The sequence below is a fragment of the Lonchura striata genome, chromosome 1, assembly GCF_050655825.1.
Source record: "Lonchura striata isolate lonStrDom1 chromosome 1, ASM5065582v1, whole genome shotgun sequence".
NCBI lineage: Eukaryota > Metazoa > Chordata > Aves > Passeriformes > Estrildidae > Lonchura > Lonchura striata.
Genome location: NC_140703.1, coordinates 118,248,419 through 118,273,054, shown reverse-complemented (window position 1 = coordinate 118,273,054; position 24,636 = coordinate 118,248,419). Strand labels below are relative to the sequence as shown.

General features: G+C 44.5%; 1 protein-coding gene and 1 long non-coding RNA gene across 9 annotated transcripts; one reads left to right on the top strand and one right to left on the bottom strand.

The window, feature by feature from the left end:
• Window positions 1-912: 912 nt before the first annotated feature.
• LOC146768862 (uncharacterized) lies at window positions 913-5,121 on the bottom strand. The gene is made up of 2 exons (XR_014957343.1): window positions 3,043-5,121; window positions 913-1,166 (listed from the first exon to the last, which is right to left on the bottom strand). It is a non-coding gene; the product is annotated as an uncharacterized LOC146768862 (long non-coding RNA).
• Window positions 2,567-22,924, top strand: IFNAR1 (interferon alpha and beta receptor subunit 1). Of its 8 annotated transcripts, XR_014957306.1 has the most exons (13): window positions 2,568-2,818; window positions 7,390-7,513; window positions 11,205-11,389; window positions 12,634-12,791; window positions 14,457-14,604; window positions 15,810-15,924; window positions 17,028-17,224; window positions 17,474-17,628; window positions 18,342-18,495; window positions 19,938-20,092; window positions 21,153-21,872; window positions 21,923-21,936; window positions 21,974-22,924. XR_014957306.1 is itself a non-coding variant. In XM_085587667.1 (11 exons), exons 1-11 carry the CDS (start codon window positions 2,602-2,604, stop codon window positions 21,378-21,380), a joined length of 1,833 nt encoding a protein of 610 aa, XP_085443793.1. In that variant the 5' UTR covers window positions 2,567-2,601; the 3' UTR covers window positions 21,381-22,924. The 8 variants fall into 8 exon arrangements, 2 of the variants coding, with proteins under 2 accessions (XP_085443793.1, XP_085443798.1); XR_014957303.1 differs by having other exon boundaries at window positions 21,923-22,924; XR_014957304.1 differs by having other exon boundaries at window positions 21,153-21,936.
• The last annotated feature ends 1,712 nt before the right edge of the window (window positions 22,925-24,636 follow it).

The window sequence follows — 24,636 nt, the reverse complement described above, 5'->3', positions numbered from 1 at the left end:
CAGAATTCAACTTGGGAACAACGGGATTACGGGTACCTGACACTTGAGGGGAGGGCTACAGGTGCGGGAGGGACTATGCATTTCTGAGGGATGAGACAGAACACTTTATCTGTCCCTTGCATCTGTCTGTGGGTCAAAAAAGGGAGTTACCTTCTACCAGCTACACCGCTGGTCACCAGCTGCTTAGCAACCAAGGTCCGAAATCTCAAAGCTTGTTCTCATCTCAGTTTCACTCACAGTCTCTGTATTTTCCAAATCCTTCGCTAAGCAATCATATTTATAAGGCTTTCTCATTTCATCTTCCCAGCATCCAGGCTCTGCTCCAGGCCCAGCGATGGCCCCAGAGCCACGGGCAGGGGCTGAGCCCAGCAATTCCCTGCACAGGAGGCACAACTCCTGCCCTGGGCAGGGACTGAGCTGGAACAGAGCCCAGAGAGGGGCTGGAGGCTCCTCCCTGGGATATTCCAGAGCCACCTGGACACAGCCCTGTGCCCTGTGCTCTGGGATGGCCCTGCTGGAGCAGGGAGGTGGCACCAAGTGGCCACTTTGGTGCCACCTCCCAACCTCAGCCATCCTGGGATTCCGGGATTCTGGGACCTGAGATCAGCAGGAGTGCTCAGAGTATGTGCAGCACCCCATGACACAAGAGGCAGCAGCAGCCAGGAACATTTTTATCCAAAAGCCAGTCTGTACTCTCCCTGAGAAGCAAAGCCTGTCCTGGTTAACAGTCAGGATGTTGAGGCCACAGACCTTTGTGCCCCAGAGTTTCAAATCCTCCTCTCGGAAAACATTGGTCTGCCCACAGAGGAGTCTGTGCTTGAGGGGGTGGGAAGTGAAAGGTGAACACCTGACTTTACCTCCCCAGGCCTGCAGCTGGGCAGGCCATGGAAAAAAAAAAAAAAGAGAAGAGGAGCTCTTTAATCTTTTAATCTTGTCATCAGAACTTGTGGCTGGCAAAAGGGAGCTGAACCCAAGCCCCAGTTCAGGGGCTGTAACACACTGCATTTAATGCACACTGCAGCATTCAATGGAACATTTCAGAAATGGACAAACTGCAGCGAAAGAGAGAGTTCTCCCTCCCCAGACAATCAGAGAATCGGGGAATGGTTTGGATTGGGAGGGACCTCAAATCCCACCCAGTGCCACCCCTGCCATGGCAGGGACACCTCCCACTGTCTCAGTGTCCAGCCTGGCCTTGGGCACTGCCAGGGATCCAGGGGAATCTGGGAATTCCATCCCAGCCCTGCCCACCCTGCCAGGGAACAATTCCCAATTCCCAATCTCCCACCCAGCCCTGCCCTCTGGCAGTGGGAGCCATTCCCTGGCTCCTGTCCCTCCATCCTTGTCCCCAGTCCCTCTGCAGCTCTCCTGGAGCCCCTCCAGGCCCTGGCAGGGCTCTGAGCTCTCCCTGGAGTTTCTCCTCTCCAGGTTGAACATTCCCAGCTCTCCCAGCCTGGCTGCAGAGGGGCTCCGGCCCTGCAGCAGCCCCGTGGCCCTGGCTGGCCCGTGCCGGGTGTGCCCCGGCTGGGGCTGCGCTGTCCCTGCGTGACACCGGCCGGGGGCTGGGGCGGCACCGCGAGCTCCGGGAGGGTCCCGACATCGCCTTAGGGAACGGCGGCACAGCCCCGGCACAGCTCCGGCTGCCTCCACACAGCCCCGACCGCCCTCACAGCCCTCACACAGCTCCGACACAACCCTCACACCGCTCCGATACCGCCCTCACACCGCTCCGGCAGAGCTCCGGCTGCCTCCACACAGCCCCGACACCGGCCCCACACAGCCGTGACCGCCCTCACACCGGCCCCAGACAGCTCCGACACCGCCCTCAGAACCCTCACATCGCCCTCACCCAGCCCTGACTGCCCTCACAGAGCTCTGACACCGCCCTCACACTGCCCTCACGCTGCCCCTCATACAGCTCCGACACCGCCTCACACCGCCCTCAGAACCCTCACATCGCCCTCATGCAGCCCTGACCGCCCTCACAGAGCTCTGACACCGCCCTCACACCGCCCTGACCGCCCCCACAGAGCCCTCACTGCGCCCTCACGCAGCCCCGACACCGCCTCACACCGCCCTCATACAGCTCCGATACCGCCCTCAGAACCTTCACATCGCCCTGGCCGCCCTCACAGAGTTCTGACACCACCCCCTCACATAGCCCTCACACCGCCCTGACCGCCCCCACAGCTCCGACGCAGCCCTCACCGCCCTCAGACCGCCCTCACGCAGCCCCGACATCCCCTCACACAGCCCTGACCGCCTTCACACAGCCCCGACACCGCCCTCACACCGCCCTCACACCGCCCTGATCGCCCTCACACAGCCCCGACACCGCCCTCACACATCTCCGACACAGCCCTCACATCGCCCTCACACCGCCCTGATCGCCCTCACACAGCTCCGACACCGCCCTCACGCAGCCCTGATCGCCCTCACAGCTCCGACACAGCCCTCACACCGCCCTCACAGCCCCCACACCGCCCCCACACCGCCCTCACAGCCCCCACACCGCCCTCACGCCGCCCCGACCGCCCCTCAGAGCGCCCGGGCCGCTCCGCGCAGGCGCCGCCGCCGCCGCTTCCGGCAGCGCTGCCCGGGATGGCGGAGCCGGGGGCTGGGGCGGCGGAGCCCGGGCAGGGATGCACGGAGGAGCCGGAGGAGCCCGGGGATGGACGCACGGAGGAGCCGGAGGAGCCCAGGGATGGACGCACGGAGGGGCCGAGGGGCAGAAGGACGGCGGAGCGGCTGCGGGAGCCGGGCGCGCTCTGGCTGGCGGCCGCGCTGCCGCTGCTCCTGGTCCCGCTGCCCTGCGCAGGTGGGTCCGGGAGCGCTCAGGGAGCGGAGCGGAGCGGGGCTCCCTCCCCGGGAGAGCGGGGAGCGGGCCCGCTGCGCTCCCGGAGCTCCGCGGGGATGCGGGCTGGCATAACGGTGTCGGTGAGGATGTGCTGTGGTGTTTGCAGGGCTGCCGTGGAATCACAGCGGGGTTTGGGCTGGAGGAACCCCAAATCCCACCCAGTGCCACCCCTGCCATGGGGACACCTCCCACTGTGCCAGGCTGCTCCAGCCCCAGTGTCCAACCTGGCCTTGGGCACTGCCAGGGATCCAGGGGAATCTGGGAATTCCATCCCAGCCCTGCCCACCCTGCCAGGGAACAATTCCCAATTCCCAATCTCCCAGCCAGCCCTGCTTTCTGGCAGTGGGAGCCATTCCCTGGGTCTGTCCCCCGTGTCCCTGTGGATTGTCCCTCTCCCCCAGCCCGTCCCACCCATTCCCGGTGAATTGCAGCGGCTGCAGCCGCGGCGTGGGAAAAACAGCTTTGGATTCCCGTTCTTTGGCTTGGAAGTCACAGTCTGGCAGAGTCTAAAGGATAAATGACGACATGATAGGTAGAATGGCAGGATGGGGGTTTTGGCTCGCAGGGCACGAGCTTGTGCCTTATCTTTTTTCCTTACACAGCAAAAAGCAACTATTGCCCAAAATCTGTTACTGGAAGAGGAAGGGTTGTGGAGCATCACAAGGGAGGGCAGAGAGACTGTTTATACAGGCAGGGAGTGACAGCACCAGGGACAATGGTTTTACACTGCCAGAGGGCAGGGCTGGCTGGGATATTGGGAATTAGGAATTGTTCCCTGGCAGGCTCGGAGTGGCTGAGATGGAATTCCCAGAGCAGCTGGGGCCGCCCATGGATCCCTGGCAGTGCCCAGGGCCAGGCTGGACACTGGGGCTGGAGCAGCCTGGGACTGGGTGGGCTCTGAGATCCCAACCAGTGGGTGATCCTAACTCTGGAATTCCAATAGCTCTGCTTCAGTGGCCTCTCCTTTTCCCTGTGCTGCTGCTCCAGGGTAAAGCTCTGGCTCTGGGTTTTCTTTGCATATCAAAGTCGTTCAGAGCTTTTTCTGGTGTCACATGTAAGGGGCCTCCTCTTCCTCCTTCTACTGAAATATTGGCTGAAATTTTCCACTGGCTTCTGCACCCAGGGATGTCGTAAGCATCGAGCATCATATGCTCTTCGTGGGATTTCCCCCAACAGCAGGGTTTGCTGTGTTGCCATTTCTTGCTTTCTTCTGTTGCTGAATAGATTTTATTACATAATCATTATTATTTTCAACCATTGTTTACTGATAACATTGCTGAACATCTCCCGAGTGAAGCAGTAATTTTTCTGTATTAGAACAGGTTGGGTTGGTTTAATTTATTGGAATTTGGTAGGGGAAGGAAATAGGCAGATGTGCTAAAAGCATTTCTGGTTTTTAATCTTTTCTTTCTGCAGAAACCTAATGCCTTATAATGGTTTCTCAGAACCAAAGTATCATCATGCTCAAGTGGACAAACAGGAATTAGTTTTAAATGTTTGGCTTTTAATCATTAATAAAATAAGCCAGGAAGAAGTGTTGTTTTTTAGGTTTTTCTTTGCATATCAAATTACTACATAAATCACAAAGTTTCTCTGCTGATTAAACGTCGCTGAGTTTGCTCCTTCCTTCCTGCATAGCTGTTCATTGGGAAATGGATGATTTGTGGAATTAATTTAGGGAGGCAAGCACAAAACTCATTGGAAATAGGGAAATATGTGAAAGGGTGGATGGCTGAATCACCTATTCCTGTGTGTAGGGTGGAACATCCAGAAGTATCCTGAGAAACTGCATCAGTATTCCAGGAAACAAGTGCAGTGATATTGAGCAGGAGAATGTGCAGGGCAAAGACAGGAGGGTTAAAATATCAGACCTGCAAAAAAAAAAAAAAAAAAAAAAAAATTCTACACATAAATTACATTACATTGGTTTGTTTGGTGTTTTTAGAAACCCCAAAAGTATCAGGGCACAGCAGTGCTAATTAGAAGGAAAAGATTAGGTCATGTCTCATATAAATTAGGCCTCCATTAAGTAACCTCATCCAGTTCATTGTGATTTTTTGTTTCACTGCTTCAAGCAAGTTGAACCGTTTGGAAGGGATACAGAAGAGAACAATAAAATTCCCTCAGGAAGCTGGAAATTTGGCTTAAAAGGAAAACTTCAAGAATTGCTGCTGCCATTCAGCTTTCTCTTGGTGGGGAGTTGTGTTGAAAATAACCTTCCTGGGGTATTTCCCAGCTGTACAAAACACTGGCCTGGCTTAAAACACAGACTGGGTTAAAACACAGAAAATCTTAAAGATCTTTAAAAATCAGAGATTTTAGATCTCTGCTCAGAGCACGGATCTGGACAGGATCTTCTTCCTGCTTCCACTCCTCCTTTTTCCCATCTGACCCGCTGAGGTCTAACCAGGAGTACTGGAAAGCCTCATGCTCTATCAATTAAGGATTTGAAAAGACAGGAAAGATACACTAAATATTTAAATTTCTACCCAAATCAAACACAAATACTCTAATAATTGGAATTTATTCGTGTTTTTATCAGTTGGAGTCTGTGGGGCCCTTGTTGTCACAAGGGTTTTGGCTGAATTGTAGCCATCTGTTGGATAAATATCTGGGAAAAAAAAATCTGGTTTTTCCTTTGTTTTCTTATTTTCCAAGCAAACATCCTTTGGCATTCTCTGGGTTTGTCTTACTCTGTCAGAAGCGCAGCAAATCCCTGCCTCGTGGGAATAAATTCCCTAGCGGGAGCCACAAGGTTTAAGTGAATTATTTGGCTCGCGTGTTTTATTAATTTATTTTATTTTAATTTTATTTTAATTTTTATTTTCATTATTTTTCTATTCTGTTTTATATTTTAATTTTATATTTATTTTAATTTTTTATTTTATTAATTTTATTTTCTTTTAATTCTATTTTAATTTTTATTTTAATAATTATACTATTTTATTTATTTCAGATTTTACTTTATTGTAATATTTTGTCTTAATTATATCCTAGCATTTTATTTGCATTTTATTATAGTATTTTAACATTTTATTTGAATTTTATCCTGATATTTTATTTGCATTTTATTATAGTACTTTAACATTTTATTTGAATTTTATCCTGATATTTTATTTGCTTTTTATTGTAAAACTTTAACATTTAATTTTAATTTTATCTTCATATTTCCTTTTCTTTTTATTATAATATTTTATCTTAATTATATACTAATATTTTATTTGCTTTTTATTATATTTTTTCACATTTTATTTTAATTTTATCATAATATTTTATTTTATTGTAATATTTTATCTTCATTTTATCCTAATATTTTACTTGCTTTTTATTATACTTTCCTTTCACATTCTATTTTAATTTTATCATAATATTTTTATTGTAATATTTTATCTCCATTTTATCCTAATATTTTATTTTTATTGTAATAATTTATTTTATTTTAATTTTATCTTAATATTTTATTTGCATTTTATCATAATACTTTATTTTATCTTAATTTTATCCTAATATTTGATTTGCTTTTTACTGTAATACTTTAACATTTTATTTTCATTTTATCTTAATATTTTCTTTTTATTGTAATAATTTATTTTATTTTCATTTTATCTTAGTATTTTGTTTGCTTTTTATCATAATACTTTATTTTATTTTAATTTTATCATAATATTTGATTTGCTTTTTACTGTAATACTTTAACATTTTATTTTAATTTTATCTTAGTATTTTATTTGCTTTTTATCATAATACTTTATTTTATTTTAATTTTATCTTAATATTTTCTTTTTATTGTAATATTTTATTTTCATTTCCTCCTAATATTTTCTTTGCCTTTTATCATTATACTTCATTTATTTTATTTTTTATTTTAATTTTATGCTATTTTTTTATTATTTTTGTTGTAATACTATAACATTTTATTTCAATTTTATCCTGATATTTTCTTTGCCTTTTATCGTTATACTTCATTTATTTTATTTTTTATTTTAATTTTATGCTATTTTTTATTATTTTTGTTGTAATACTATAACATTTTATTTCAATTTTATCCTGATATTTTCTTTGCCTTTTATCGTTATACTTCATTTATTTTATTTTTTTATTTTTATTTTATCATAATTTTTTTTTGTGTCATTGTTGTAATACTTTAAAATTTTATTTCAATTTTATCCTGATATTTTCTTTGCCTTTTATCGTTATACTTCATTTATTTTATTTTTTTATTTTTATTTTATCCTAAATTTTTTTATTATTTTTGTTGTAATACTATAACACTTTATTTCAATTTTACCCTGATATTTTCTTTGCCTTTTATCATTATACTTCATTTATTTTATTTCTTAATTTTTATTTTATCCTATTTTTTTGTTGTTGTTGTAATACTATAACATTTTATTTCGATTTTACCCTGATATTTTATCATTATTCATCACAACACTTCATTTTTTCCTTTCCTCCCGGTATGTTTTTTCTCCTTACAGTACGAGTGGCCGTTCACCGTAAGTTCTCTCCCCTTTCCCGTTCTGTCTCCGCAGGCCAGAGCCGCCTGCCCAGCCCGGCGCGGCTGCGCGTGCACGCCGTCAACACCAACTTCTCCCTGAGCTGGGAGCACCGCGGGGGCAGCGCCCGCGGCGTCACCTTCTCGGCCCAGCTCCAGTGGTGAGTGTCCCTGAGTGTCCCTGGCCACCGCCCCGGGCACACCGGGACCCCTCCGGCTGCCTCCAGACCTGCCATGGGCTCACAGCACCCCTGCCTCCCACTCTGGCCTCTGACAAGCTGTATCAGCAGCCACAAGGCTTTCAGTAATGGGATATTTCAGCTAACAAACTAGAATTTTGGGGTGTTTAGAATGTAGTTCAGGGGGTCAAGATGGAGGGATTTGGGCGTGTGTGACCAGGGATTTGGGCGTGTGTGACCAGGGATTTGGGCGTGTGTGACCAGGGATTTGGGCGTGTGTGACCTTCTTCTCCTTCATCTTGTCCTTGGCGTGATGGTGACACTCTCCTATTGCTTTAGGATGGGGACACACTGTCCAACGTAGATGATGGGAATTTGTAATAAATGGTAAACACACACACACGCACACACACACACACACACATGTAGTTTTGAGTATATAAGGTGGGAGCCACCCAAGGCTCAGGGCAGATGGCCACGGGCTCCTTGCTAGGCAGAGCTGGGCAGGTCAGAGAGAGAATGTTTAGATAAGAAGAAATAAAAAGCCTTGAAAACACAATCAGAACCATTCCAGGCTCCTCCTTTGGCTGAGTGGGCTTAGGGAGCAAAGATTCTGCACGATCTCGGGGTCACCCTGACCCTTAGGAACCCCGAGAGAAATAAAGACACTGAACCACCAGCAGGGCTCTGGCAGAAGATTTCTTGGAACACTCAGAAGTGGAATTTATGTTTATTTTGTCTCTGCTTTGTTTGGTTTCTCTAGCTGTGGCCACACACAAGGGATTTGAGGGAATTTTCAGTGTAATTTTCAAGTAATTTCTCAGTGTTCATTAACTCACCTTTCTCAGCTGCAAGTTTAATGCCCAGATGAAACAATTTAAGGTTTATTCTTAAAGATTTCCTTGGTTTCCTTCAGTTTTTCCATACCCCCATTCTTTTGCACACATTAGCACAGACATTCTGTGGCACTTTTCCTGACAAGTAAATATTGAAAAACATTGCTGAGACAAAATTACTGAAATTCTGAGCAACCTGGGATTGTGAAAGGTTTCCTGTTTGTGGCAGGGGTGGAACAGGATGGGCTTTAAGGTGTCTCCCAACCCAAACCACTCTGGGATTGGGATTTTAAAAAACCCAGTTCCTATTTTCCAATACATAGATAAGAACAGCTGCTTTGAAAATAGATTTATTTCTTAAAATGTCAGACTGGTCTGAAAGACAAGGTAGGAATTGAGGGTAAACAATTGCTGCTTTAGGTCTGTGCCTCCTTTTTTTGACCAGGACATTTTAAATGTCTCTATAAATCTCTTCCTTTACTGAGGTGTGGATGTGTGTTGATTTAAAAAGAGCTGCTGAAAACCTGATTATTGCTGAGCTCCACTTTTCACCTCTGTGTTTTTGTTTTCCCTTAATTTCCATTCCTGGCTCATGTTATAATTAGTGGAGTTCTGCTGGTTTTATGCTCTTTTAACTTTTGTCAGGACCTTAAAATTTCTTCCCATGAATTATAAAACCTTTGCCAGGCTAGGAAATATAATAATCCTGAGGATGTAATTCTGTGTTCTGGCAGTTGTAGGATAATTTACAGGAGATAACACTGATTGCACTGATGATAAAGCAGCATGAAAAAGGGTGATGTTTATTAAAGTTAAGAAGAAAATAAGAATAATTTCAGTGGTTGTGGGTTGGATTTTTCCCAGACTATTTTATCCTGGAGGTGTGTTATAAATAAGTATGTCATTATTGTATTTTGCTATTATTGGCTTTTGTAAATTACTCTGATATAGTACAGTTGGTAATCTCTTTTTAACTGCTTTTGATATAGTATAATTTGTCAGCTTTTTATAGTTAATACTCTAATCCCTGTGTGGATTGTATATCTTAGCGTGATAAATATATATTATAGTTTAGGTTTTTGCAAAATATTATGCACTGTGTATTATAACATTAACTTTTGCAGAAGTAATTATAGTTGTGAAATAATGATGATGATGAATAGAACAACTTATTAATATGTATTAATGTATTAATATTAATAAAATTAAAAATTAAATTAAAACAAACATTAAATTAATAAAATAATAGTAATTGTAGTCCTGAAATAATAACTAATGCCTTTATTTTTGTAAGTAACTGATAATAGTGAAATATCTATTCAAATAGTAAAATATCTACTCAATATCTATTCAATAGCGAAATAGCTAATATTGATTGAAATTACTTGTAAAAATGGCTGGAATGTCTGTATGATAAGAAAACATGGAAAAAAACCAGACAAATAGCACCAAAGAAAAATTTGCCACTGCCCCTTGGGCTGTCAGTAACTGTCAAACCACAGAGCAGGGGCCCTCATGAGGAAATAAGATACAAAACTCTCAAAATCCCATCTGTGAGGAAGTAAAATACAAAACTCTCAAAATCCCACCTGCATTGTGCTCTAAGAAGATGAGGCCAGGGACAAACTAAGATAAAGAATTCCTGGAGCATGTGAACTCAAGGGAACATTGAATATAAATTAATATAAAATATAAATAATATAAATATATTATTTTTATAAAATAATATAAAATAATATAAATATAAAATGCCTGGAGCATGTAAACTCAAGGGAACATTGAATATAAATTAATATAAAATATAAATAATATAAATATGTTATTTATATATAATAATATAAATATAAAATGCCTGGAGCATGTAAACTCAAAGGAAGATTGAATATAAATTAATATAAAATATAATAATATAAATATATTATTTATATAAAAGAATATAAATATAAAATGCCTGGAGCATGTAAACTGAAGGACACATTGAATATGTATAAGCTTCATGAATATGCATCAGCAATGCAGTGAGAGAGCAGCTGAGAGTGGTTACAGTGAAGGTGTGCTCACAGTGAAGGTTGCCAGGCACCCCAGCACTGGGCACTGTCCCTTCTATCCCCTATTAAACTTCTGCACGCTGGGGTGTTGTTTGTCCTGGGGCTGTTGTTTATCCTGGGGTGTTGTTTAATCTAGGCTGTTTGTCCTGGGGCTGTTATTTGTCCTGGGGTGTTGTTTAATCTATCTTGTTTGTCCTGTGGGTGTTGTTTATCTCCGGGTGTTATTTATCCTGGGGTGTTATTTGTCCCGGGGTGTTGTTTATCCTGGGATTGTTGTTTGTCCTGCGGGTGTTGTTTGTCCTGGGGGTTGTTTATTCCAGGGTGTTTGTCCTGGGGGTGTTGTTTATTCTGGGCTGTTTATCTCCGGGTGTTATTTATCCTGGGGTGTTGTTTGTCCCAGGGTGTTGTTTATCCAGGGTTGTTGTTTGTCCTGGGGGTGTTGTTTATTCCAGGGTGTTTGTCCTGGGGGTGTTTATTCTGGGGTGTTATTTGTCCCGGGGTGTTGTTTATCCAGGGTTGTTGTTTGTCCTGGGGGTGTTGTTTAATCTAGGTCGTTTATCCCGGGGCCGTGGTTTATCCCGGGGCCGTGGTTTATCCGGGGCCGTGGTTTATCCGGGGCCGTGGTTTATCCCGGGCCGTGGTTTATCCCGGGCCGTGGTTTATCCCGGGGATGTCGTTTATCCCGGGGATGTCGTTTATCCCGGGGATGTCGTTTATCCCGGGGATGTTGTTTATCCCGGGCCGTTGTTTATCCTGGGCCGTCTCTCCCGGCTGTTCTCTGTCCCGCAGGCCGGAGCTGAAGGACACGGGCTGGCAGGAGCTGCCGGGGTGCCAGGCCGTGGCTGGCACAGGCTGTGACATCTCCTCGGCCATCTCCGAGTACTACGATCCCCACTACGTGCGCGTGAGGGCCCAGGCAGGGCCCCTGCTGTCCCCCTGGTCCGAGGTCCTGGAGATGGTGCCCGAATACGTCGGTACGAGCCCGGGGGGCTGGGGACACTTTGCTTCCTTCAGCACCTCAGGGGAGGGTTCTGCTCCCCTGCCCTGCTCAGGTGGGACCACACCTGCAGAGCCTCCAGCCCTGAGATCCAGCAGCAGGAGCACCTGGAGCTGCTGGAGAGAGCCCGGAGGACCCCCGGGGCTGGAGCCAGGCTGGGAGAGCTGGGAATGTTCAACCTGGAGAGGAGAAGTTCCAGAGAGAGCTCAGAGCCCTGCCAGGGCCTGGAGGGGCTCCAGGAGAGCTGCAGAGGGACTGGGGACAAGGATGGAGGGACAGGAGCCAGGGAATGGCTCCCACTGCCAGAGGGCAGGGCTGGATGGGAGATTGGGAATTGGGAATTGTTCCCTGGCAGGGTGGGCAGGGCTGGGATGGAATTCCCAGAGAATCCCCTGGGTCCCTGGCAGTACCCAAGCCAGGTTGGAGCAGCCTGGGACAGTGGGAGGTGTCCCTGCCATGGCAGGGGTGGGGTGGGATGAGATTTAAGCTCCTTCCCAACCCAAAGCAGTCTAGAATGAGGGAGTGTGGAAAAGCCACGTGTGGTTTCCACTGCTGGTAACAGCAGAATGGAGAATTTCCCAAGAGGGACACAAGACCAGGCATCTGCAGGTCATGGCATGCAGTTCTGTCTTTTCTGGAAAGGGAAAACTATTCCAAGTCGTGCTGGTTTCCTGACTGAATTTCCTGTCACTCTGTATTTTCCCAGATTACTTATTGGAAAAATCCTTTTTGACAATAGATTTTTGTAGAATCCCAGACTGGTCTGGATTGGGAGGGACCTTAAAGCCCATCCCATCAGGCAGGAACACCTTCCATAGGCCAGGTTGTTCCAAGAACCTTGTTTTTGGGATGTTTGTGGCTTTTCAGCAGTTCCAGTGGTACTGAAGCCCTCCTTTGATGTTGCATTTATTGAACTGAGCTAAGTCTCTTTCCTTGCAGGTTTTAGACTAATTTATACTGATTTTTTTGGAAAACATTTGCTGGTAATATATAATTTTAACTGTTTTTAGAACCAGGTGATGGTAGTTGGTTGTTAGGTTAAATTTCTTTTAGAAACTGCCTGATTCATGAGAACTTAAGATCCTGTGTGTGATTATTCAAAAGAATTAAAAATAAGAAACCATACGGCAGGTATTTCAGGTTTGTTATTGTATAATGCTTTTGGGGTGTATTTTCTCCAAGTAGACATGTTTAACTTATTTTTTCTTTCCATATTTGCAGCTCAGATTGGTCCACCAGGACTGGAATTGCAGTCCACAAATGGAGTCATAAAAGTTATGGTTTCTCCTCCAGAAGCAAATCAGAGGAAAAAAATGTGGATCGATGATCTGAGTTTTAAATATAACCTAGTCTTCTGGGAAAACTCATCACATGCTCAGGTATGAGCACTTCTTTTTTTGTTACTTACATTACCAGAAGTGTCAGAGATGGACTTTAATTCATGCTCTGAAATGGAATTGTTTGGTTCTGTCACTGTGTAACTGCTCCTGTGAGGTTTGAAAGTTGGGGGAGGTGGTTTTTTCTTGGTGGAATGATTTTGTTCTTACCATACGATTGTTTTATTTGGATTTCCCCGATCCAGGGACTTTTTTGAGGTGTTGCCATTGTGAACTGGTTTCCAAGGCAGCATGTGTGTCCTGCAGAGCACCCAGAGCTCTCCTGTGAAGAGCAGGGGAGAAACTCTTCCTTTTTTATCGTTTTTAGGGAAGTGAGAGTCATCTAAGTTAGGGCAGGGGTCAGAGGGCAATCTGTGTTCTTTTGGGAGATCAGATCAAAATCATCACTTCAGAAAGGACCTTGAAGGGCTGGAGTGTGTCAGGGCTGGGAAGGGGCTGGAGAGTTCCTGAGGGAGCTGGGAAGGGGCTGGAGAGTTCCTGAGGGAGCTGGGAAGGGACTGGAGAGTTCCTGAGGGAGCTGGGAAGGGGCTGGAGAGTTCCTGAGGGAGCTGGGAAGGGGCTGGAGAGTTCCTGAGGGAGCTGGGAAGGGAATGGAGAGTTCCTGAGGGAGCTGGGAAGGGGCTGAAGAGTTCCTGAGGGAGCTGGGAAGGGGCTGGAGAGTTCCTGAGGGAGCTGGGAAGGGGCTGGAGAGTTCCTGAGGGAGCTGGGAAGGGGCTGGAGAGTTCCTGAGGGAGCTGGGAAGGGAATGGAGAGTTCCTGAGGGAGCTGGGAAGGGGCTGGAGAGTTCCTGAGGGAGCTGGGAAGGGGCTGGAGAGTTCCTGAGGGAGCTGGGAAGGGAATGGAGAGTTCCTGAGGGAGCTGGGAAGGGGCTGGAGAGTTCCTGAGGAGCTGGGAAGGGGCTGGAGAGTTCCTGAGGGAGCTGGGAAGGGGCTGAGCCTGGAGCAAAGGAGGCTCAGGGGGACCTTGTGGCTCTCACAGCTCCTGCCAGGAGGGGACACAGAGGGAAACACAGGAATGAGGAAAGGACAAGAGGGAATGGCCTCAAGGTGCACCAGGGGAGGATCCGATTAGAGACAGAATTAAATTTCCCTCAAAGAGTGGTCAGGCCATGGGATGAGCTGCCCAGGGAGGTTTGGAGTCACTGGAATTGTCCCAGAGGAGTCTGGATGTGGCCTTGGGGACAGGGTTGGGGTGATACTGGGGTGGCACTGGGTGGTCCTGGAGGGCTCTTCCCACCTCTGGGATTTTGGGATTATACACTGAAGGAGCACAAGGCCCACAATTGTGTATGGTCAGTCACCACCAAGTCTGGGAGACCAAAAGCAGAGGACAGAGGAGTGTTTGGGTGATGGAGGGATGGGAATGTCTTGCTCCATTCTGGAATGTCAGTGGGGTCAATTCCTGGGCACGCCCAATCCCTCCCCGCTTCCCTGGCAAAGGAGCCCAAAATGCTCCTGCCTGTCAGTCACTGGCTAAGCTGCAAACTTCCCTGTTGGGTTTCTCCAGCTCAAACTCTCCTGCTTTCTCTGTTTTACCTTTTTAGGTGAGGTATGATACAAATGGGCTGAAACCCTGCAAAGTGATAATTAAAGATGGTCCTGGGGAAGCACAGTTCCCCTCACAGCTCTTTGTGCTTGTTTCTTCCAGCTGCAGAGTAAAACCATTTTCCCTGTTGACACCGTTGATGACCTTGCCCCAAACAGCACCTATTGCTTCAAGGTCCAAGCAAATCTTCCCAGTGATGGAAAGCAGGGCTTCTTCAGCCCCGTCAGCTGTGTGAAAACCAGCCAGAAAGGTACCCAGGAAATCAGCTCATCCGCCAGTGATGACTTCTCTTAAACTGCCACACTGTCAGTTGCTCTGAAGCAACACAAGTAGGCAGAAGGGCCAAATTCCTCCTCACTTTGGTATTAAAAAAAAAATCATATAAATATATATATACATGGGAGATATGTATATATATTTATATATATGTATGTGTATATATGTGTATATATATATGTGTATATATGTATATATGTGTTATATGCATTTACCCTTCTCAATCAACATAAAATATGCCAAGGGTAGAGTTTTAATAATACAGAAATGTTTTTGCCATGAGGTGAATTTTGGCACTGATTTGGAACAAAAGCTTATTTGTGTGCCTTGGAAAACTCTTATTTTTCAATCAGTGGCTGAATCGGGAGGTAAAAAAACCCAAAAGCCTCTGGGATACTTGGCACTCAATGAATGCACAGAAAGTTGAGCTGAGCTTAAAAAAAATGCTGGTTTTATATAATCCTTGGTGAATTGATTTTTACAGCTGGTGAAGAAAGCCTTTGAGGGGGCAAGTTTTCCACCTTATAATGTAAAATTAAGTTCTTTTTTATGCTGTGCTGTTGCTTTTAAATGCTTACTTTAGGAAAAAATAACTTCAGAAAGGCAAATATTAGATTGGACAGGGTTGGTAAATCATAATTAGTTGATGGTACATCAAATTGTAAGTAACTGATGGTAAATGAAAATTTCTTTATACACAAAATACACTAATTAATACACATCTGTGTCTTTAATAATATTAAAAGAATACACGTGTATTTTTAAAATATTAATACATGTGTATCTTAATAAAATATTGCAATAATTGATACATGCAAGTTTTAATTATTTTACCAAAATATTAAGTAATTGTTGCTTTCATATTTTATTAAAACAAAAAATCTAAATGTACAATAAATACAGACGTGTAGTTTTTACATTTTTCTCCTCATGTTATTCCCAAACCAGTTTATTTCTGCTCCTCTCAATATTTGTGTATTTTAATTTTTTTCTGAATTGATTTTTAGCTGATTTTTTAATCAAGGGCTTGATGAGATGCTTTACATATCACAGCCTGTGACTTACAATCTGTATAATGAATAATCTTTATGTTTTCATTATTGACATGAGAAATATCCATTCCCTGTCCATAACATGAAGTTTTTTGGTAACTTTGGGCTTCCTTCTCCCCCTGAGCAGTGAACGACCTCCTGTGTGCAACCAACGTGACTGTCCTGGCTTTGAACATGAAATTCCACCTGTTTTGGCATGCCCAGAAAAACCAGGGTGTGAACTACAACGTGCAGTACCTGCTGTGAGTTCAGCCATTCCCACCCCTGCCATCTGAAATGCCCTTTGTTGTGTTCTGCAAGTGTTTCCTAGAGCTGAAAATGAAATATCTGCTGGCTTCCCCTGCTAACTGGGACGTGAATAGCTTAAGAATTCCATGTGACACCTGAGCCTGGAATTTCAGGGGACTGGGCCGCTTTTGGGGGTGTTAAACTCCTGATGGAAGGGACTCCTAAATGCTGAGGGACATTTTTAAAGCTGGGAAACTTGAATTGCTTAGTGGCTTTTTGACTGTGAAGAAATGAGATGAGTAAAAGTGAGCAAAAATACAGGTGTTGGAGGTTTCAGTTGTCAGCAGCTTGGATCTGTTCTGGGCAGACCCAAATACGGGAGAAAATACAAGGTAGCACATAGTGTCACCTTAAAAGAAATGTGTCATATTAAAAGAAATGTTGTGTCACATAAAAGAAATGTTGTGTCACTTTAAGAGAAATCTTGTGTCACATAAACCCATCAAGTCCTATGAAAGCCCCCTCCTGTCATGTGAAATAACCCTTGTATCACATCAAACCCCATCGCATCACACACTAAAACACTGTATCACATAAAGAAAACCGGACAAAAATCATATTGCATCAAAAAACAAGGAATGCCATAAAACCCCCATCATGTCCCATAAAAACTCATCGAATCACATCCATAAAATCCCATTAAGAAGCAGCTCTATAAACCTGTATCTCAATCTCCAGCTGTTGCATAAATACTGTGGCCAGCACCTAACAGAAGAGGAGGGATCCCCTGGCATTCCTTGGGAATTCTTTGGCATGACAGAAAAACAATGGACTGCACTGAGCTACGTGAGAACTTCTCATTTGGATTGTCAGAACCTGCACACCCCACATTTCATTTCTCTGCTGAGGCTTGGTTAAAGCCCTGATTTGTATTTACTGGCCCTTTTATCTTCATTGTTCCACTCAGAAATGTCTCATATTAACATGCTGGGGTTGTTTTTTTTTTAATTACTAGAGGCCTTTTTGCCCAAAACTGAGCCAAGTGCAGCACAAACAAATACGATTTTCTTGAGAGTTGAGGGAGCTGACATGAAAACTCTTGAATTCTCTCTTGCAGTAGCTTCTGGAAGAAGTTCAATGAGGATTACTCAGACAAGTGGCTCAGTGTCCCCAGCTGTGAGAACATCACCAGCACCTGGTGCAACTTCTCCTCCATCAACACCACTGGATTTTATTACCTGCGGGTGCAGGCCAGGGAGGGGCACAACAAATCCTGCTTCTCCAGGGAAGTCAAAGTGGATCCTCTGCAAACAAGTAAGGAAATGGTTTCCTGAAATGCTCATTGCTCAGCAAACTTGTGCCAAATGCCTTCATGAGCTGACAGGAGTCTGGAGAGGGGATTTCACAAGAACAGAGTGAAATTAATTGAAGTGTCTCTCAGGACAAAACTATGAAATTATACTTCTAACTGTATGTTTCTTCAAAGTTATCATGGATTTCATTGACAGTCTTTGAGGCAATTTTTTTTAGTGGGATTTTAATTATTTATTTTATTGTTTTCAGATGAAATTGGGCCTCCTGGTGTAAGGCTGGACCTCAGTGACACTTTGCTCCACATCATTATTTCTCCTCCAGGAGGAGCTGAGGAGAAATTCATGAGGGAACATTACCAGTTGTCCTACAGAATCTTGTACTGGAAGAATTCCTCAGATATGGAGGTGTGAGCTAATTACATACAATATAAAATTGATTCTGACTTAAATCCTGAGCTTCTGTTCTCCCTGAGGAGCTCCTCTCCAAAAGTGGCACATTTGTGGTATATCAGTCTTTAAAAAGTCAGTTTATTGGGTTTTTTAATGAAAGATCACTGTGATTTTTATCTCCCAGTGATGACGTAAAATCTCCATTTCTATGGATGTGGCTGTGTGCAATGTGATGGAAAAAGCTCCTCAAACACTGAAGTCCTGCATCCTTTTAGTTCACATTTTAATGGCTCTTTCCATGTTTTTTAAATACTTCTTAGGGTAAAATATTTCACAGTAATTGGTAAGAGGGGAGCAGAAGAGAGGGAAACAAACTGCGGCAGGAAGGAATTTCCTGGAAACTTGGAATTGTGACATTTCAGAATGGGGGAAGCACTTGGTTCTTGCCCAGGAAGTGTTTGCTGAGTTTTGCTTAGGAGCTAAGGGGGTGGTTTATTTATTTTATTGAATCTGGGTGCCCAGGGAGGTGGTGGAGTTCCTGGAAATGTTCCAGAGGCATCTGGATGTGGGGCTGGATGAGCCCTGCAGATTCTGGGGTTGCAGCAATGTCTGACATTTCACAGAATCACTTCTCCATCAGAGGCCGCAGCTCTCACTCACCTGTTTGAGATTCCTGCGCTGCCCATGGGATCTGATCCCTCCTTTTTCCCTTTTTTTGCTTTTGCCAGGAGGAGGTGAAGCAGAAGGAGGTGAAGCAGACCATAGCCACAGTGTCTGATGTGTCCCCCTCCACCCTGTACTGTGTCAAAGTCCAGGCCATCTCTGAGCCCTACAACAAAAGAAGTGCCTACAGCCAGCAGGAATGCATCCACACCCCTGCAGGTGGGCACAGCCTGGCAGCAACTCCCCCTCTGCAGCTGGAATTGTTCCCCCTTCACTGGGAGCTCAGAACTCCTGCCAGCACTGGGAGCAGCTGGCTGGGCAGAGAGCTTCACTTCCCAGCCCTTCATCTTGGGAGGGAGCAAGGAATCACAAAATTACACGTTAGCAGGGTGTTTTACCCTTGGAACTTAGTCCTTCTGGGAATGAATCTCCTGTGCCAAAGAGTGAGGAGATAAATCACATTTGTTAGGGCTGGAAGCTCATCTTGGTGCCAAGGGAGAGTGGGGGGATTGCACTCACTCAGAAAAGAAGATCAAACCAGGGTGAAGATAATTAGCCACATAAAATTCTGTGAACACTGTGAAAATTTCTGACTCTTCAATCTGCCTTAAAGCCAAGAAAATATAATAACAGCAATGCCTGGCTCACATTCAGGATTCATTTATATTGTGGTCCTCACTGCTGTGTCTTATCAAACCTAAAAACAACCAAATGCTACTTTTTACCTGAATGGGGTAAAGATAAATATTTAAATCTATTTACCTAGGTATTACTCTTACCCTTATCCTGCTATTTCAATGAATATCTTTAAATCCAAGCAGTACCTTCAAGTCAGACCATGCTCTGTCTTTCCCAGGTTCTTATACCCCAGAGTGAAAATCTTCCATTCTTTGATCATAAAATAAGACCTGATTATGTTCTTTGTATTCCTTAGAAATGGGTTTCTGGTGCCTGTTAATTTTGGTATCAGCAAACTCCTTTCAGTTTGTTGAGATAATCAGGAAATCATGGAATGGTTTGGCTGGGAAGGACCTTGAGGATCATTTCATCCCACCCCTGCCATGGCAGGGACACCTGCCACTGTGCCAGGCTGCTCCAGCCCCAGTGTCCAACCTGGCCTTGGGCACTGCCAGGGATCCAGGGGAATCTGGGAATTCCATGCCAGCCCTGCCCACCCTGCCAGGGAACAATTCCCAATTCCCAATCTCCCATCCATCCCTGCCCTCTGGCAGTGAGAGCCATTCCCTGGCTCCTGTCCCTCCATCCTTGTCCCCAGTCCCTCTGCAGCTCTCCTGGAGCCCCTCCAGGCCCTGGCAGGGCTCTGAGCTCTCCCTGGAGCTTCTCCTCTCCAGGGGAGCCCCCCCAGCTGCTGGTGTGGGGGTGATGGAGAGACTGGAGCATCTTGGAGGTCTCTTCCCACCTTGGTGATTCTCTGTCCTTGTATTGGGAGATATTTTGTGGCTTCTTTAAGCAAAATTGTCTCAGACACTGGCACAGCATCACTTTTCCCTGGTGCCCATAGCTGTGGAAATGTTGTAGAACATTTCCCTGATGTGGAAAGGTTGAATTATTTGATAAATTCTGCAGCACATTTGGAGCTGTGCTTTAATTTTTCCTGGTTCTGAATACCTCGACTGAATGGTTTTTATTCCCAATTTTAGGTACATCTTTGCCTCTGATCATTTTCGGGATTTTCATGGGTGCCCTGCTGTTTGTCCTGCTGGTGGTCACTCCTCTTGTTTTATTGCTCTACCAAGCCTACAACAAAATCAAATATGTGTTCTTCCCCTCCTGCCAGCCCCCCATGAACATCGAGGTGAGCTCTGACTTCCCAGTCATCACACAGCTTCTTTGTAGGAAAATGAACTTTAAATATCATGGAAAAAAGATGTTTATCTGTTATGGGTCAGTCAGGGTTCATTTTAGAGGTTTTATCAGTGGTCTCCAGAGCTTTGTCAGTCTCAGCTTGGCACAGGTGCTGCTTAGCAGGGATCCTTTTCTGGAATGGAAGGACAACACTCAAGTGTGTCTTGAAACCTCTATTCCTGGATTTCCTTTTCATTCTTGTGTGTCCTCCTCAGGCTCTAACCCATGAAATGTTACAATTCTCTGGTGATGACAGCTGAGAGCAGGAAGAGAGCCGAGATAAAATGTTGGAGTCACCCTTTAGTGTTGGATTCTGTGAATGCAGCTGGGAGGTGTCCCAAGGACAGGGACAGGAGGAGAGGGAACGGCCTCAGGCTGGGCCAGGGCAGGCTCAGCTGGGACAGCAGCAGCAATTTCCCCATGGAAAGGGTGCTCAGGCCCTGGCAGGGGCTGCCCAGGGAGCTTTGCAGTGCCCATCCCTGCAGGTGTCCCCTGGAGGTGGCACTGAGTGCTCTGGGCTGGGGACAAGGTGGGCATGGGGCCCAGCTGGGACTCCCTGGGCTGGGAGGGCTTTGCCAGCCCCAGGGATTTGGGGATTGTGTGAACTAAACTTCATCCTAAATCTGAGTTGGTGTCCTTAGGGAAACAAGTGGTGTGTTGGGGTAGGAAACAACACATTGCTGCTCAGCATGAGCATGGAGCCCCAGACTGGTTGGGCTGGAGGGACCTCAAATCCCACCCAGTGCCACCCCTGCCATGGGGACACCTCCCACTGTCCCAGGCTGCTCCAGCCCCAGTGTTCAACCTGGCCTTGGGCACTGCCAGGGATCCAGGGGCAGCCACAGCTGCTCTGGGCACCTGTGCCAGGGCCTGCCCACCTTCACGGTAAAGAATCTGATAAATCACATTTGTGTGACTGTGGTGTGAAGCAGAATTAGAATTTATTTAAATCAGTATATAATTTAAAATTTATGGATGTTCATCTCTTCCCCTTCTGCTTCTGTCCTCAGGGATTTGGAGCACACCCCTTCAGCAGCCCTTACCTGTCAGCTGCAGAGGAATCCGTGGAAAATTGCTGTGTGATTGAATCCATGGTCACAGAAGAGGGAAATCAGATTGTTTTTGCAGACTACAAACATTCCAAGCAGAGCAGTCGAGACTCAGGGAATTATTCCAACGACGACAACACTTCTGGGAGCAAAGAATCCAAAGAAACCCTGGCCAAGGAAATGGTGTAACTTTGGGAAATCGGAATTCCTTTATGGGATTGTCAACTTCACAAGCACTTCAGACTTCTTTGTGATGGAAGTCCCAGCCTGAGGGGGACACTGTGACCTTTGGGACCCTCAGGGGGACACTCTGGAATTGCTGGGTTTGGGTTCCCAGAGCTGCCCTTGCTGGGAGAGCTCCTCAGGCCTGGCTGGAAATGACCCTGATGTCCCCACCCCACCCAGGGCTGTCCCTCTGCACCAGGAGCAGCTTTGGGCACTTCTCTACTTGAAGCTGTGAGTTGAGCAAAACCTGCCTGCTCCAGCAGAGCTCCGTGTGGAGTTACTCCCACAGTGTTTACACAGCCAAAGGAAATCCATGCTGGACACAAACCTGTGGAATTTTCACCTGCTCTTCCAGCCCCTGGCAGGGCTTGGCTCAGCAGGTCCAGAGCTAAAGGTGATAGGGGAGCAAGAGGAGCAGCAGTGAGAAGGCTGGGGTTCCTCACAGGGTTCCTCACAGTGTTCTTCACAGGGATTCCTCACGGGATTCCTCAGAAGGTTCCTCACAGGGATTCCTCAGAAGGTTCCTCACAGGGATTCCTCACAGGGTTCCTCAGGAGGTTCCTCAGGAGGTTCCTCACAGGGATTCCTCACAGGGTTCCTCAGGAGGTTCCTCACAGGGATTCCTCATGGGATTCGTCAGAAGGTTCCTCACAGGGTTCCTCAGAAGGTTCCTCACAGGGATTCCTCACAGGGATTCCTCACAGGGTTCCTCACAGGATTCCTCAGGAGGTTCCTCACAGGAATTCCTCACAGGGTTCCTCACAGGATTCCTCAGGAGGTTCCTCACAGGGCTCCTCATGGATGTTGCTGGGCATGTTCCCAGTGCTTGTTCCATGCCTCACTCCCCTGGATCCCTGGCAGTGCCCAAGGCCAGGTTGGACACTGGGGCTGGAGCAGCCTGGCACAGTGGGAGGGGTCCCCATGGCAGGGGTGGGTTGGGATGGGTTTTTGGGTCTCTCCAAACTCCTTCTGGAATTAGCAGGGCCCCGGTGGAATTGAGGAAATGCCTTTAGCAGGGGGCTGAGCTTGGCACTCAGGGCTTTCCCTCTTTTGCCAGCAGACTTTTCTTTGGACAATCAGGATGTGCTGCAGGAACATTTCAGTTTTCATATCCCATGTTTTCCATGCTGACTCCACTGTCTTCCAGAGCCTTTTTTTTTTTTTAATACCTTATTTTTTTATGAAGAAACTGCTTTGGAGCCAGCTTTGAGCATCCCATGGGCTGCTGTTTGTTCTATCTAGGAACTCTTGGTGTTTATGTAACTTTTTTTCTTTGATTTTGAAGATATTACCTAATTTTATAAATTTCCTCTCCCTGTGTTCATTGAAGGACATAATAAATTTTGCACATTTGCTTCTTATCCCTCTTTGTTCTGTGTGTTGTTGGTGTGGAGACCTGGAAGCTGCCCTGTGGGTACTTGGGATGTTCCCACGAGGAGCTGTCCTCCTGACAAACCCAGTGTGAAGGATCGAATGGAATATCCCATATAAATGATACAAAAATTGAATTAATGGCATGATTTGGACAAAATTCACGGGAAGGAATTCACTGTCAGATTTTAAGCAAAGCACCCAGTGAGTGTTCCTGAAAGGGGCAGGATAATTCACAGGCAATCCCCATTTTCCTCTGGAATGCAGAACCAAATGGATCATAATGAATGGATATTTATTATTATTATTATTGTATTTTATGCTCTTAAGTGTGCTTATAGAAAATCTTGTACCAGCTCTTTCCAGTGGGGCCAGAAGCATCAAAACCAGGACAGTGAGATGGAAAAACGCCTTGATTCAATGGGTATTTAAATATCTAATATCAATATTTTAATAATAATAATAAAAAAACAATTTGTTTGTTTGTGTATCAAATATTTAAACTGGAAAATTAAGTTCCTCAATGCCCAAGTCAGCCTCATTCTGATTTTTCAGATGTAACCAGAAATACTGGAAAAAGGATTTGACCAGAATTTACAGTTCATCTCAGAGTATAAAGGAAGTGCAATAAACTGGATTTGTTCAGCTCCAAGGTATTTCTGGGGAATGTGGCCCTGGGGGTGGTTTCCTTTGCCTTGCTCAGGATATTCCCAGCACATCAGTTAGTTCAGAATAATTTATATATTATATTTATAAATATTTACCGATATTATCTATTAATATAATATTTTATATATTATAATGTATAATATATAATTAAAATATTTTACATAATATTCTCACATATATTATATAATATATAATATTATTATATAAATATATAATTAAACTATTTTATATAATATATATTATATATTATATAATACAAAAAATATAAAATATTTTCATATATTTAATATATAATTTTTCAGCACATTGGTCCAATGCATGTGGATGAAGATTATGCATATTCAAACATTCCTTTGATTTGCTGGTTCTTGATCCATCTTTTTAAAGTGCTGCAGGTGAAATTTATCTATTTTATGTTCCCACAAGGCCCCTGTTCTGTGCTTGGACAGTTCTGGATAACCAAAGGTCAGTGCTAAATCCTTCCTTGCGTCCTTGTTTATTCCCTTTTAAATATTATTTCTTGTCAATATTATTTTATATTATTTATATCAATAGTTTATTTCTTTTCAATACTATTTCATGCAGACAAGACAATTTTGTACAGACAAGCCCATGAAAGCAACATTAGCCATTTCCCAAATTCTCTTCAGCATTGTCAGTGAGTTACACAAATAAAAGCATTTAACTCCACACTGCACAACACTGAGTCTGTGTTTGAATATTTACTGACAGCCTAAATGTGGAGGTTTTAGGGGTTTTCTGTTAGGGTTGGGATTAAATCTATGAGATGGTATTTCTGTTTGGATTTAGATGTTTATTAGATTTTATTATAGCTTTATAAACTGTGAGTTTTATAGTACTTTATTTTAATAAACTAAAAATGGAGTTGTATCTCTCTCCCTGTAAGATCTTCTAAGGATAAACTGTCTAATTAAGCAATGGCATTAAATTATTTTTAACTGTTAACTAACTACTTGAGGTCTGCAATGCAGACTTTTTTATTTAATGGATTTTTAATTTAATTAATACTTAAAAATAATTAATTTTAATAAATATATTTTTCTTTTTAAATTATTTATTTCATTTAATTTTCTTACTTTTTTATTTAATGAAGTATCACTCAAACCCATGGAGAAGAAGGTGAAGAAGAAGGACTAGTCTCTGCCCTAAAACTCCTCTC

Coding starts and splice junctions, on each gene's coding strand:
- IFNAR1 (XM_085587667.1), top strand. CDS start 2,602: ATGGCGGAGCCGGGGGCTGGGGCGGCGGAGCCCGGGCAGGGATGCACG. Junction 15,925..17,030: donor TACAACGTGCAGTACCTGCT/GTGAGTTCAGCC, acceptor CTCTTGCAGTAG/CTTCTGGAAGAAGTTCAATG. Junction 17,225..17,473: donor AGTGGATCCTCTGCAAACAA/GTAAGGAAATGG, acceptor TATTGTTTTCAG/ATGAAATTGGGCCTCCTGGT.